The following is a 14346-nucleotide window of genomic DNA, read 5'->3' on the forward strand; positions in this document are numbered from 1 at the left end:
CATAATGAAATTATTTGATTTTCAAGCGTGTACTAAGTTGACTTAACTAAATTCGTATTTCTATAGGGTGAATCTGGGGATAAAGGAATTCGAGGGCCACCAGGTCATGCACAACATCCCACCCTTATAAAAGGTGCTGCTTTTACAGCTTTTGAATATTATGTGTCTTAGCAGTTGTTTCAGAAAGTGTTAAAATATATTGATGTCAGACAATCTGGAGTTATCCTTATGTGGCTGAGGTTTAAACTATACATTTATGGGTTTTACAGGTGTACCTGGTGACCAGGGAATGGATGGCATTCCAGGGCCTGAGGGAGAGAGAGGAGCCAAAGGCAGTCCCGGCCCACCTGGTGCCAAAGGATCATTTCATGGTAATTTTTTACCCCTTTGATATAGCACATTGATTCTGGAGAAATATATTCACTTTTCTCCAGTCTACAATAAATGAGCTTTTCCTTGTAATGTCATTATAACTGCTTTTTTCAGATTCCTAAACCCTAATGTGGCTTGGCTGATTTCCTTGGATCTCTGCAGCTGTTTATACCATCCAGGCATATTTTCATAACAAATGCTTCTTTTTCATTGCTTTGAATAGATTGTATGTGGACTGTGCTGCTTTGAAGATAAAGATTAGTTAGAGTAATCAGAGGTCTTGGTGAGAACCCAGTAAGCCTGCAGCTCTTGTGGCTCTTTTCAGCAGTGCGACTCTACCATCATCTTCACCATCCATAATGTTAAAGTCTAATGTTTGAAATCTGTGACAGAGGGTTCTTCAGCATACTGGGGATGGGGAAAAAAGGAAACCAACCTGAGCAATTCTTAGTTTTATAACTATAATGAAAGAAGATTTATTTACAAGAAATATTTTAAAGAGATAGTTGAAGCCTAATGTTTAATTAGCAATATCCTGTAAGAAAGTGAGTCAGCAACCATGTACTGTACTTTTTGGCGCCGCAATGTCCGTCATTCTATCTGTTGTTCTGGCCATCAGCTCTCTCTGGTTACTTGCACATGTGCCTCTGCTCACCCCATCTCAGTTTGCCTTTGCCGCTGTGTGGCACATCTGCCCTCGCCCCAGTCATTGGCTCTCTAACTCACCTGAATCAGCTCGCCTCTGCCATTACCTGGCACATCTGGTGCCCCCCTCTGGTTACTGGCTCACCCCTGTGCCTGCCGTGGTCAGCCTCTGCCGCCTCATGGATCATCTAGCCCCCCTCTCTTGCCTCTGGCTTGTTTCCTTGACTGACATGGTTAGACTCCGCCACCTCTTGGTTTGTCCAGTCTGGAAACAAAAGCAAAAGGAAATAGCCTCAGATTAGCAATCTCTTAGACAAAAAGCAGACAGTTTAAGAAGGGATAGTAAATGTATCCTTTATCTCCTGCTACCCTTTGTGGTCAAAAAATCATGAGGTACTAAAAATCATTACCATTGAATTCACATTTATAATACAACTCAATTATAATAGTATCTGTATAGAGGATATCTTTAATCTAAGTGGTTCACTTCAAATATTTAAGGACTTGTATGTGTATCTGATTTTTTAAAACAACTTTTAGCAACACTAACAGAACAACAGTTGGAAGGGATTTTGGAGATCTTCTAGTCCAACCCCCTGCTCAAGCAGAAGATCCTACACGATTACATAAAAATGACTGTTAAAAGCCTCTAGTGATGGAGCATTCACAACTTCTGAAGGCAAGCTGAGAATAGTGATTACATTAAGTGGTGTGGAGACACAGTTTGAAGGACTGGTGTTTCTAAGCTTTAGATACTGTAAAAATCTGTACTGGTATCACTGGACAACAAAATTTTGCTTCCCGAAGACTTTTGGGTGTATCTTATAGATTTTGGCTGCCAAACCTTAATCTATCATGTACTGCTTTATAGAAAACTTCTGTTTTTGCAATTTCTTTTGTATGTTTTAAGTTAACTAATTTCCGCTTGTGTTATAAGATGCTTTGTGTAGCTCATGCATGTCCAGGCATGTACTCAGGGCATACTGTACAATATTTGTGAAACTGGTACAGTTTGCACCTGCCTAGGCATGCTTAGGCTGGATGGATGCTGCCTGGAAAGTCTATTAAAGCAACTCTCATGCACAGATGCTATTCATTTTGTTGGTATAAGTTTCCATGAATTTTGATGTAATTGTTTCAAGGCATAACATGTAATTTACATAACAAGTAAACCAATTACAAACTTGCTATAAGATGACAACATAAATATTTCATCAATGTCGGAACAGCCATGATACATCCCACTATGTTTGTGATGAATATGAGCTTAAGCCTCAAAGACGCACCCTGACTATGCTTGTTAAGAAAGCATAGGAACTGTACTTTGGTTGTAAGATTGGTGACCAAGATAAAGCCTGGGTTCCTCACATTTGTTGTACAAAATGTGATGTTGATCTTAAAACTTGGCTCAGGGGAACTCAGAAGTTAATGCTGTTTGCTGTTCCAATCATATGGTGCGAACAGAATGATCCTGTGACAACTACTTCTATCTGACTAATGTTGCTGGTTTCTCTGCTAAAAATATGAAATCAATTAAATATCCCAATCTGCCTTCAGCCATGAGACCAGTGTCACATGACCGCAATATTTCAGTACTGAAGCCACCAGAGAAATGGAACTTAGATGAAAAAGACAAAGATGCTGCAGTGTACCAGCCAGGCACGGACAGTAACCATGATCCAGATTTTGAATTGTGTATGTCTGGTGAGCCACATCTCATAACACAGTCAGAATTAAATCAGGGACTTAGGTTTGTCAAAATCAAAAGCAGAACTACTGAGTTCAAGCCTGCAAGGATGGTGTTTGATATCAACAGGTAAGAAAATTTATGTCTTTTAAAGCCACCAAGATGATTTAACAAATTTTTAGCACAGGTTGACAACCTCATTTTCTGTACTGACATTGACAGTTTGTTCCCAACTTTGAATTGTGAGCATGACTACTAGAGTGGTGTCTCTTTATTGATTCATCAGTGTTAAGCCTTAAGGCTCTCTTGTTACACAATGGCAATTTATATCCTTCACTATGCTACGCACATGAAAGAAGCACATGCAGTACAACTGGAATATTAATGGTCATTTAAAAGTAGTGGCTCTGCTGCTTGAAATGCAGCCCAGATATACCAAGTACCTTTGTTACATATACAGCTGTGCAAGAGAGTTAAATTATATTAAAAAGAAATGGTAATTCTGAAATAATTTTGTTCCAGGAGGGAAAAATGTGGCACATTGTTGACCTGACAAATATATTTTTGTCTCCTTTATACATAAAAATCAGACTGATGAAAAATTTTCTGAAGGTTTCTGTTATTTGAGATAGATATTTCCAAGAATAACTGAAGCTAAAATTAAGGAAAGCATTTTTGTTGGTATATCGATCAGATACAGCAGTTCACAGATCTGTTAGTGGAGCCAGAGAAAATCATCTGGAAAGCATTCAAGGATATCAGTGAAAACTTTCTGAACCAAATTACAATCAGCTGATTAACAAATTTCTTACAGCATATGAGACTATGAAGTAAAGAGGAAAAAAAGACCATGAAGAAAAAAGACATGTGCTGGTGATAGGAGACTCACTTCTTAAAGGAACAGAGTGGGCAATTTGTAGAAGAGATTAACTATAAAGGATAGTATGTCGTCTCCCAGGTGCAAAGATCAAATATGTGACAAGCTTACCAAAATAATCAAGCTCACTGATTATTATCCTTTTTTTTCTTTCATTTGGGAGGAATGATACAAAAAAAACCTGAAAACAATATCAAGGGACTATGAGCAGTTAGGCTGGAAAACCAAGAAAGTCAACATCCAATGAGGGAACAGAGGATTCTAGAAGTAAATCACAGCTCAAGGGATGGTGCCATTGAGAGAACTTTGGATTCCTAGACCATGGTTTACATTACAGGAAGGGCTCACAAAATAGCAAAAATGTTTCAAAACATGTCATTTAGATGTTGGAAATGTAAACACAAGTCAGATACCTATTACCATGTTTGGGGGACATGTGCCAAAGCAAAGAATTATTGGAAAAAATACATATGTGGCTAGAAACGTTTTGGGAAAACATGTAGATTTTAAACCTGAACTTTTTTTATTAGGTATAATGTCAGAAAAGACTAATAAACAAAGCATATATTTGATTTTACATGTAATAACAGTGACAAGAATTATATTCGCACAATATTGGAAAAATGAAAAAAATACCATCAGATGAAGAAATAAATAAAAAAATACTAGAATCTGCAGAGATGGACAGACTGACATTGAGGTTGAAAGAAAAAGAAAAAACAGAATATTTTAAAACTTGGGAGTTATTTTATCAATGGCTAGAGAAAAGAATAAAGGATTAGGAATTAAATCTGTATTAGTGAATGTAAAACTCAGACAACACATTTGTTGAACAAGTACTATTGAATGCATTAAAAAATCAATAAAATTCTTATTAAAAAAAGGAAGCGCTCACAAGAACTGGGAAGAATGTTTAGAAAACAATTGACTCGGCTTATCCGAAGGCCTTTAAACTAAAATTGGAAGGAAAGGGAGATCATCTTTGGGGCCTAACCCCAAGCATAAACTCCAAGTCAATCAGACAATGAAGAAGGGAGTGATGAGAAGAAAGGGGAACTCAGGTATAAAACAGGAGATAAAGGAAGCAAATACAAGGTCAGCCAAAAAGGTTATATACTTATATACTAATGCTCAAAGTATGAGTAATAAACAAGGTGAACTTTTGAAGTCTTAGTACAGAAGGGCAGGTACAATATTGTTGCTGTTACTTAAAGTTGAAGAGATGGAACACATGATTAGAATGTGCTGCTAGAAGGATATAAATTGTTCAAAAGAAATAGATCTAACAGAAGAGTAGGTGGAGTTTCATTGTAAATTAAGGAATCGCTGCACCTCTTCAGAAATGCACAGCACTAAGGATGAAAGCCTTCTTGAATGCATTTGGGTTAATATAAAAGGAAAAAAGAATAATGCCATCGATGTATACTACAGGCCACGCAACCAAGCACAGGAAACAAATGAACCTTTTGCTAATTAGCTAGCTAAGGTATTCAGGAAACACATCATAGTAGCAATGGGGGACTTTAACTACCCTGAGAGCAAACTCTGCAACTAGTGTGGAAATTAAACAGGTTCATTATGGGCCTAGCTAAATAACTTTGTTACCCAAAAGATAGAAGAGAGAACTAGAAGGTCAGCTATGCTGGACTGAATTGTTACTAATAGGGATTAAATGATAGAGGAGGTAGAAGTTGTAGAAGGGAAAGAATTCAATTCATACTAGAATTCAATATAATGCAGACGCAAGTAATCAAAAAAGTCAAACGACTTTAGGAAAGCTGAGTTTAACAAGCCCAAGACAGAGATTAGGAAAGATTCCATGAATGGAAATCCTAAAGGGAAAAGCAATTTAAAATGCTTGGTAAATTCTGAAAAATGAAATTATAAAAGCACAATCAAACACAATAATCTAGAGAAAGAAAAACAAGAGGCCACGGATAAAACCATCATGGTGCATAAAGAAGAACTCTCTGACAAACTGAAGACCAAAAAGACAAATATAAAAAATAGGAAGGACATATAACTAGAACAGAATTCCAGCAAATAGCCCAAATCTGCAAGGATGGAGTCAGGGAGCTAAAGCTCAGAATGAACTAAGACTCACAACACATGCAAAAAACACCCCTAAAGATTTATTTCAATATCTAAGGAATAAGAAGAGAGTCAAGGAAATGATTGGGCCACTAGTGGGAAATGATGGCAAGAAGATGACAGGCAACAGGGAGAAAGCAGATCTGCTTAATTTCTTTTTTGCAACGGTCTGCATGCAAAAGGGAAAAAACAGCCCAAACTATGGAAAGCAACGTGCGGACAGAATAGGAATGCAAGTTAAACTAGGCTAGAAAATGGTGAGACAACACCTATCCACTCTAGATGAATTTAAATCACCAGGACTAGATGGTTTATACAGTATGCCATGTTTCTGAAGGAGTTGGCAAATATAACCTTGGAACCATTGAACAAAATATTTCAGAGCTCTACCACGGGAACTATCAGAGCACTGGAAAAGAGCTGATGTGGTTGCAACTGGAATCTATCAGTACTTCTAACTATTGTTGGACACTGTAGCAAGATGCATTGGACACTGAGTGCAAAGGAAAATCAGCAGTTGAGTGCAAAGGAAAATCATTTTTAGCCCTGTTGAACTCATATAGCATGTCAGAAACATTATACAATTAAATACATTATAGTCAATAAAAGTTAATTTCTTATTTCTCCTATTTCCTATTCCTATATCATTGTGAAATTATATTTGTGTTCGGTTTGAAAGGGTCTTTCATAATCATCAAAAGTTTTTCAGGAAGCAAAATTTTTGAAAACATTTGTTGTCCAATATATACTTACCCAGAATATACTCTATTCAGTAGCTGAATGGGGAGAAAAAAAACAGGTTAAACCCCAGATTAAGCTCCTATACACTGGTTAAATTTGATGGCATCAAATAACATCAGCCACAGTAGTGGCGCTTGATGGGGTCATCTACCTCTAAAGGAGTTGGTCTGCAGCTCGAGGCTGGTGGCTCCTTTTTCAGCAGCAGTTGGAAGCTGTAGCCAATGGGGCCTATGCCCAATTTCAGAAGGAGTGACAGTTGCTGCTCTACCTGGATCGTGAAGGTGGTTCTACTTTTATTACTTCAGAACTGTTATATTCTGGGTTCTGTGCTTGATTGAAGAGACGAGGCGAGTGAGTTCAGCAAGAATCATTCTTTATTTGCTTACAGGAACTGAACTGAGAAACAGGGCTGCAAATGCAGCTATTTATACCCTGGCATCTAGGTGGCGGCCAATAGGTTTAAAGCAACCTGTTGCCACCCTAGAAGCCAATGGCGGTGCTGGAGACAGGTTGTCTGAGGAGTTGGGAGCCGTTAGCCAGCTTCCCTGCTTAAGCAACTTTCCAGCAATTAACCCCACATGATATTCAATAGTAAGACAAAGCCCAATACATTACAAGAACCTCACCACTGGACTACATTACTATAATGAACTTTATCTGAAGCTGTCATTTAGAATGATTCAGATGTTGTAGCTAGTTCAAAATATGATAGAAAACTACTAGTCATGTCAAATTGTTAAACTCTTACATGGCATCGTACTGGGACATGTTAGGAATCACTTTTTCTAGAACAATACTGTCCATCATGTCTAGGCATCAAGGGAGGGCCAGATTCCACCTACACAAGAAGTCAAACGGGGGAAGGATCAGAAAAGTATTTTGGGTTATGACTCTCATATTATCAAATATCACATTAGATAACATCAGAAACTGTATTCGGGAACATAGCAGAATTATTCTATTTCAACAGGGCTTTATGACTTATGGTGATCTGGGATTCTGTTTTTATTCTACTTTGTTTTCTTTTTCTTATTATAAATATGATAATTGATTTATTGCTTTGTTCATTTTAATAGTGAGAGATTCTGTACTGGTTTGCTTTTTCTTTGTATTTTTTCATCCGTAGCCTTATGAAAGTCATACATAGCCACTTTTTTTCCCCATTCCAGATGTTACTGGAAGAGGTTTTCCTGGAGAAATGGGCCCCAAAGGCGATCCTGGTGATCCTGGCCTTCCAGCTCTTCATCCTGGTCCTCCCGGTTTAGATGGTGAACCAGGAGCACCTGGCTTCCCTGGCGCTCCTGGCCACCCAGGAAGTCCAGGTAAATGGAATGGATATTTATATACTGGTTTTTAAACTTTTAGGGGGGAAAATACTTTGAGAAGTTTCCTTAATCAGACATTTTGAAATTGAACAACCAAGGGAAATTTGAAAATTCAACTAAATAAAAATAAATACTAAAGTAGCTGTTTATCTGTGAAATAATGCCTTGCTTTATATCTTACTCTCCTTTAATTAAGACCGCAATAACCTATTATTATCAAGAATTTTATTCTGTCAAATCCACCTCTTTTTGTTCTTTCCTTCTCTTCTTCTACTACTCCTTCACAATTTTTTTTATTTAAAATCTATTGTCATACAGAGAGAGAGAGAGAGAGAGAGAGAGAGAGAGAGAGAGAGAGAGAGAGATAGATTATGTCAGAGGTCCCCAACCTTTGGGGCACCAGGAACCAGTTCTGTGGAGAGAGGTTTTTCTGTGGACTGGAGGGTGTGTGGTTTTGTGTGCTGCCTGCATCTCACAGATGGGGCTTTGCTTTTTTATGTGAACCAATTGCTGGTATGCCACGGCCTACTACTAGTCCACAGACTGAGAGTTGGGGACCCCCTGCTTTATGTCATGTCCCCATGTATAAGGTTAATTGAAAGGTAGCCATTGTTTGGCTCCTAATGATAAGCCATGCCTTATGTTAAAATTAGACAAGTTTCAACAAACAGTGGTAACAATTTGTACTTAACCTACAAAAGGAACCTCTTTAATCACAATCTGACTCCAAGTCCAGGTTGGATAATAGTGTTAGCCAAACTACAGCTTGGCTTAATATGCCATGCAAATGAAAGTCATAAAAAGCTTCCTCCCTGCTTGTACTACTATAACCTTTGTTTAATGAGGATGTATTGAATAAACAATGCTAGGCTACTTTCACACAATTGTGTATGCTATCAACTGTGGTTTACAAATTAGTTCATGTAAATTAGTTCATGTAACATACTAAGTCAATCCAAACAAGCAACATTATGATTTAACAGCATGTTACCTGTTTAAGTATAGGAAACAAATGCTACTTTTTAAAAAACCTTTCTGCTGCTGCCTGATGTCTGAAAGAAGTGGGGGGGGGAAATAACAGTGCTATTATACTCATATATAAATATTTTGAGCCTATCAAAAGAAAGAAAGATGTAAATCTTCCAGTAACTAATATCAACGTTATCTCGTACATCTTGCTTTCAGGCTTTTTCATAAGCCTTAGTATGGACAAGCTAACCCCTTAATGCTGGTACAGAACTGCATAAACATCTCAGTCTCCCTCAGTCACTCTAGTCTTCCTCTTCTGCAGGTTATTCCGTTGGGCTGAAAGGCTATCCAGGAGTTCAAGGTCCTGCAGGCAAGCAAGGTTATCCAGGTCCACGAGGACAAAATGGGCTGAAAGGTAATGTTTAAAATACTGAAGTATATTGATCTATTGTCACCATAGATTTTCCTGCTGAGAACATACTTCATGTGCATTGTATAATAGGATATAGTCTAAAATGCTTTTCTTTCTGTTTAGTTCTCTACTTTCAGGATTTCTCTTACAAGAAAGCTCATCTTGCAAGTGTTTTTTTTTAAATAAAATATCAGTCTTATCTATTAACTCTTTTAACTATATAGTCATTTTTATTCTTTTTTTTTCCTTTTGGGATAGGTGGTTTAGTTTAACAATTATGTAAAATGGTACTAATCCAGCCAAGTAGCCATCTCAACTCCAGTTGCTCAAAGGTACTACATGGAATAACAAAATTGGAAGAGATCTTGGAGGTCTTCTAGACCAATCCCCTGCTTGAGCAGGAGACCTTATACCATTCCAGACAAATAGTTGTTCAAGATTTTCTTGAAAATCACTTCCATATCTTCTGGATGCAAGTCATTCCACTGATTAACTGTTTTGATTGTCAGGAAATTTTTCCTTAGTTTTAGGTTTCTATGGAGATTCTCAGTCATCCAGGTCATGGTTGTCCCAAAGGTGCTTTTTCAAGAGGCAACTGGACGTTCTTGTTTTTCTCTGAAGATGTTTCACTTCTAATCCAAGAATTTTCTTCAGCTTCTTCAGATTTTACCTGTCCCCCAAAGATCCTGCAACTTCAACCCCATCTATCTTTTTCTCCCTATTAGTAAGAATTACGTATAGCTGACCTTCTAGTTCTATCTTCTACCTTTTGGATGACAAAGTTGTCAGCTAGGCACATCAGGAAACTGTTTGATCTCCCACTAGTTGCAGAGTTTGTCTCTCAGTTGATATCAGTGTAGTTAAAGTCCCCCATAGCTACTGTAGTTTGTTTCCTACACACCTTAGCTCACTGATTAGCAAAAATTTCATCCAGTTCCTGTGTTTGGTTGGCTGGCCTGTAATATACACCTATGGCAATCTCATTCTTTTTTCCTTTTATATTAACCCAAATGCATTCAAGAAGACTTTCATCCTTGGTATTGTGCATTTCTTTAGAGAGGTAGTGATTTTTTACATACGTTGCAACTCCCTCCTCTTTTGTTGGGTCTGTTTCTTTTGAACAACTTATACCCTTCTACATTGCGATCATGGGTTTCATCCCACCAAATTTCAGTAATGGCAACAATATTGTACCTGCCCTCCTGTATTAAGACTTCAAGTTCACCTTGTTTGTTCCCTATACTTTAAGCATTAGTGTATATATAGGTATCTAAATCCCTTTTTGCTGACACTCCATTTGTTTCCTACATCTCCTGTTTTATATTTGAATTCCCCTTCCTTCTCACCACTCCCTACCTCAATGTTTAATTAGTTATCTTAGAGTGGGGGGTCAAACTGCAGGCTGGATGCATCATGCTGAAACCATGCTCACCTCATTGCCAGCAATAGAAAAAAAAAGTCACAATACGTCACAACATATCATGTGACGTTGCGAGTTTGACACCCCTGTCTTAGGGTTTATGTTTGGGATTAGGTCTTAGAGATGGTCTTCCTTCCCTTTCAGTTTTAGTTTAAAGCCCTTCACATAAGCCAAGCCAGTTGTTTTCTAAACACATTCTTCCTGGTTCATGGGAGGTGCAGTCCATGCTCTGCCAGAAGTCCTTCATGTGCACAATATAGATTGTGGTCTAGGAATCCAAAGTTCTCTCAATGGCACCATCCCTTAAGCCAGTGGTTTATTTCTAAAATCCTCCATTCCCTCACTGGATGTGGATCTTCCATTGGAAATACAGATAAAAACACCTTAACATAAAAAAGCACTCAGCCTTGGCACTCCCAACTGAAAGCAGCAAAATGGTGTATTTTGCTTTGCCTCATCCCTTCATTTTGACAGAAAGTTCTGTGAAGGTTCCATTTCACAGAACATACAATCCCATCTCAAATCCTCACTGTCTTGAAGGGGACAAAAAAGTGAGTAATTTTATCTGCTTTCTTATCACGATCAAATCAACTTGTTAAGGTTTAAGGTTATAAGAAGACGTATTAAACTATTCATCCTCTGTGGAGATCAATGAAATCTGATGAGAGCTGGAAATTTTCTGGTTGATTTACTTTCTCCCACTGATTATAGCTAGTGTGACTCCTTTGTATTAATCTGAATTAAGATCAATGAAAATCATCTGAAAATGGCTGGAACCCAGAGGAAGAAAGCTTGTGCAGCTAGATCCATTGTAGTGTAGGCTTCAATTGGTTGTTTCACAAATACAGGTAGTCCTTGACTTACAACCACAATTGGTACTGGAATTTTTATTGCTAAATGAGGTAGATGGTAAACAAGTCATCAGGTGACCAGACCTGATTTTATGATTAATTTTACTGCAGTTGCTAAGTAGTCATTAAGTAAATCTGGCTTCCCCCATTGACTTTGCTTGTCGGAGACTAACGGAGAAGGTCTACAAATTGCAATCACATGGCCAAAGTTTACTGCATCCATTGTAAATGTGAGCCAGTTCCCAATGCCCAAACCACAATTACATGACTGTGGGGGTGATGCAACAGTCATAACTTTGATGACTGGTCTTAAATCATCAAAGTCTTTTTCAGCATTGTCATAAGTTTGAACTGTTGTTAAATAGTCATAAATTGAGGACTACCTGCAAACCTTTGCATTGCATTGTATTAATTGTAAGATCCCTAATAATCATTTTATAAGTAATTGCTGTAAATAAATAATAATGCTAAATATAGGGCTGTGCATGATTCAGAAATCAATGCAGCTACTTTAACAGCCTGAGTATATGTATGTGTATATATACCCTATGGATTTGAGAAGCAAACCCTCTTGGCTGAGGAAACAACACTTTTTCCCATCCTGATCTTTGCTCATGTAGACAGACTTAAGTTGCCATAAGATTCCAGATGGGTGTTTGTGAAATCCCAAGTGTGTAAAAATGGATGTTTCAATACTAGGCAGTTAAACTTCAACCCCAAAGAATGCAGTATGACTTACCTTTAAGTAAAGATGTATAGTGCTGTGTAATTGTTTAAGACTAGTATGCCCTTGATGCAAAGAGCAGGAATTTCAGTCAGCAGGCTGAATGTGACCTCTAGGCATCCCATTTGGCTTTTCTGTGGGATTTGTCATAATATTTAAATTACCAAATCCAGGCTGCAGAATTTTTAGTATCTCTATACTTCCATCTAGTGGTCCTATCAGTTTTTAAACTTAGATATAGTAGCCCAGCTTTTAGTAGCCCAGCTTTATTGGCACAAAGTTTTCTTCTTTGTAATATTTGGGTCTATGAAGGGATATACGGAACTGATATGGATAGCTGTAATTTTATATGAATTTTGCTAAAACCCATGGCTGGGAGTAAATGTTTTGATACTATGCACACACAAACACAAACACAGAGAAATATATATTTGTAGGTGATACAGGAGATTGCAAATGTGTTGAACATATCGAAGGAAGAAGAAGTCCTGCAGGACAACCTGGTCCTCCAGGATTTCAAGGTCCAATAGGATATGCTGGGGAGAAAGGAGAATTAGGAGACCAAGGCTACCATGGACTTCCGGGCTTTCCTGGTGCAAAGGTATGATATTTTTGTAATGGAATATTGTATATTTTAGAGAACAAAATATTATGTAATATTTTCCCAATGTATTATGTATATTTATGCCATAAATATTTTCAAAACTGAAGTTTTTCATATATGGACTTCTTTTCCTGAAAAAGGCTCTCCAAGTCTTGTTCCAAGCAGACATAGAAAAATGAGGTTTAAGCAATTTACATTGCATTGCAAGAAAGGTACAGGCAGCAGTGGGTGGAGTGGGTGAGTGTGTACATCCATACACTAGCAAAGTGGAGAACGTGCTGCAGAGGAGATCAGAGCCAGAGCAAAATGGACAGCATAGTTAGCCTCAAGTGTTTGATTGTTTACCAACTCTTGAGATTGAGATTCTTCCCTAGCACCTCGAGCACTCTTCATGAGCATCTGAGTGGACAGGACACTCAATGTGGTTTACATACTATATGTTTCCATAAAATGGTTTACATCCTTTGCAGCAATGGATTCCCTCATGTAGACCTTCCACTCGAAAACACTGTTTTCCCTGTAGATGTTCCATTAATTCTTTGGATTTATAAAACAAAAAATCTGCTATGAATCTTTTATGAGAAAAAAATGGAAATACCCGATCCAGTTGCGAAACTAAACTATAATTCATCATCTTGTGAAAAGTATATTTTATTTCCTTCATACATCTCTGTGTAAAATTCAGCCTATTATAAACTTTGCACAAATTCAGTACTTTCTTGAAATCCTCTCCTTGCAGCAGAGGACTGCACACAGGCATTCCACTTACAAATCTGCATTAATTGGGAGGAATTATATGACTTTTTCCTTTTGTTCTAAAACTTCAGTGCATTTTGTTTTCACAAAAGGTAACAATCTTTTCCTTACATTTTTGCAGTATGTTTAATTAAATTTAAATTAAATTTTCTTAATATCCATCAATAGGGATTCCCTGGTGAACCTGGGCCATCTGGACCAAAAGGGATAAAAGGAGATTCCCAATATGTTACCACAAAAGGTACCAACAGATATCTTTTTAAAATGTAAACTAAACCACTTTATTCATATATTGATTTATTTTGCTACATTTCCATAAAACCATGTTTTCAAGGTGCCAAAGGAGACCCAGGAACTCCAGGAATTCCTGGAAGTCAAGGAGAAGATGGTTTACCGGGCAGGAATGGCATAGATGGTTTTCCAGGGCTTCCTGGTCTTCGGGTAAGTCAGGCGTTCACCCTCAACCCACAAGATCCTAACGGGAGATTTACCATGCTGATGATCTTTCCACTTGACTGCTCCTAATGGCTTCTGCTAACCTAGCAGTTCGAAAGCACATAAAAATGCAAGTAGAAAAATAGGGACCACTACGGTGGGAAGGTAACAGCGTTCCATGCGCCTTTGGCGTCTAGTCATGCCGGCCACATGACCACGGAGACATCCTCGGACAAACGCTGGCTCTTCGGCTTTGAAACGGAGATGAGCACCGGCCCCTAGAGTCGGAAACGACTAGCACGCATGTGTGGGGGAACCTTTACCTTTACATGGCTGAAATCAGGTCAGGTCCCAAAGGTGCTGAGTTGCTGTCTAGACTCACTAATGGACAAGATAGGCCAGTAAACTGAAACTGAAACCTGGCAGGGCAAAGACAG

At 38.1% G+C, this 14346-nt stretch overlaps 1 protein-coding gene across 1 annotated transcript in view; it reads left to right on the forward strand.

Moving 5' to 3' along the window:
- Nucleotides 1-14346, forward strand: part of COL4A2 (collagen type IV alpha 2 chain) — a 217172-nt gene that overhangs the window by 145829 nt on the left and 56997 nt on the right. Inside the window, exons 18-24 of the mRNA XM_083348207.1 lie at nucleotides 67-133; nucleotides 270-371; nucleotides 7583-7735; nucleotides 9030-9122; nucleotides 12552-12715; nucleotides 13643-13715; nucleotides 13809-13915. Coding sequence (XP_083204333.1) covers nucleotides 67-133; nucleotides 270-371; nucleotides 7583-7735; nucleotides 9030-9122; nucleotides 12552-12715; nucleotides 13643-13715; nucleotides 13809-13915 — 759 coding nt within the window. The remainder of the gene's footprint in view (nucleotides 1-66; nucleotides 134-269; nucleotides 372-7582; nucleotides 7736-9029; nucleotides 9123-12551; nucleotides 12716-13642; nucleotides 13716-13808; nucleotides 13916-14346) is intronic.

This window comes from Vipera ursinii (assembly GCF_947247035.1).
Source record: "Vipera ursinii genome assembly, chromosome: 1".
NCBI lineage: Eukaryota > Metazoa > Chordata > Lepidosauria > Squamata > Viperidae > Vipera > Vipera ursinii.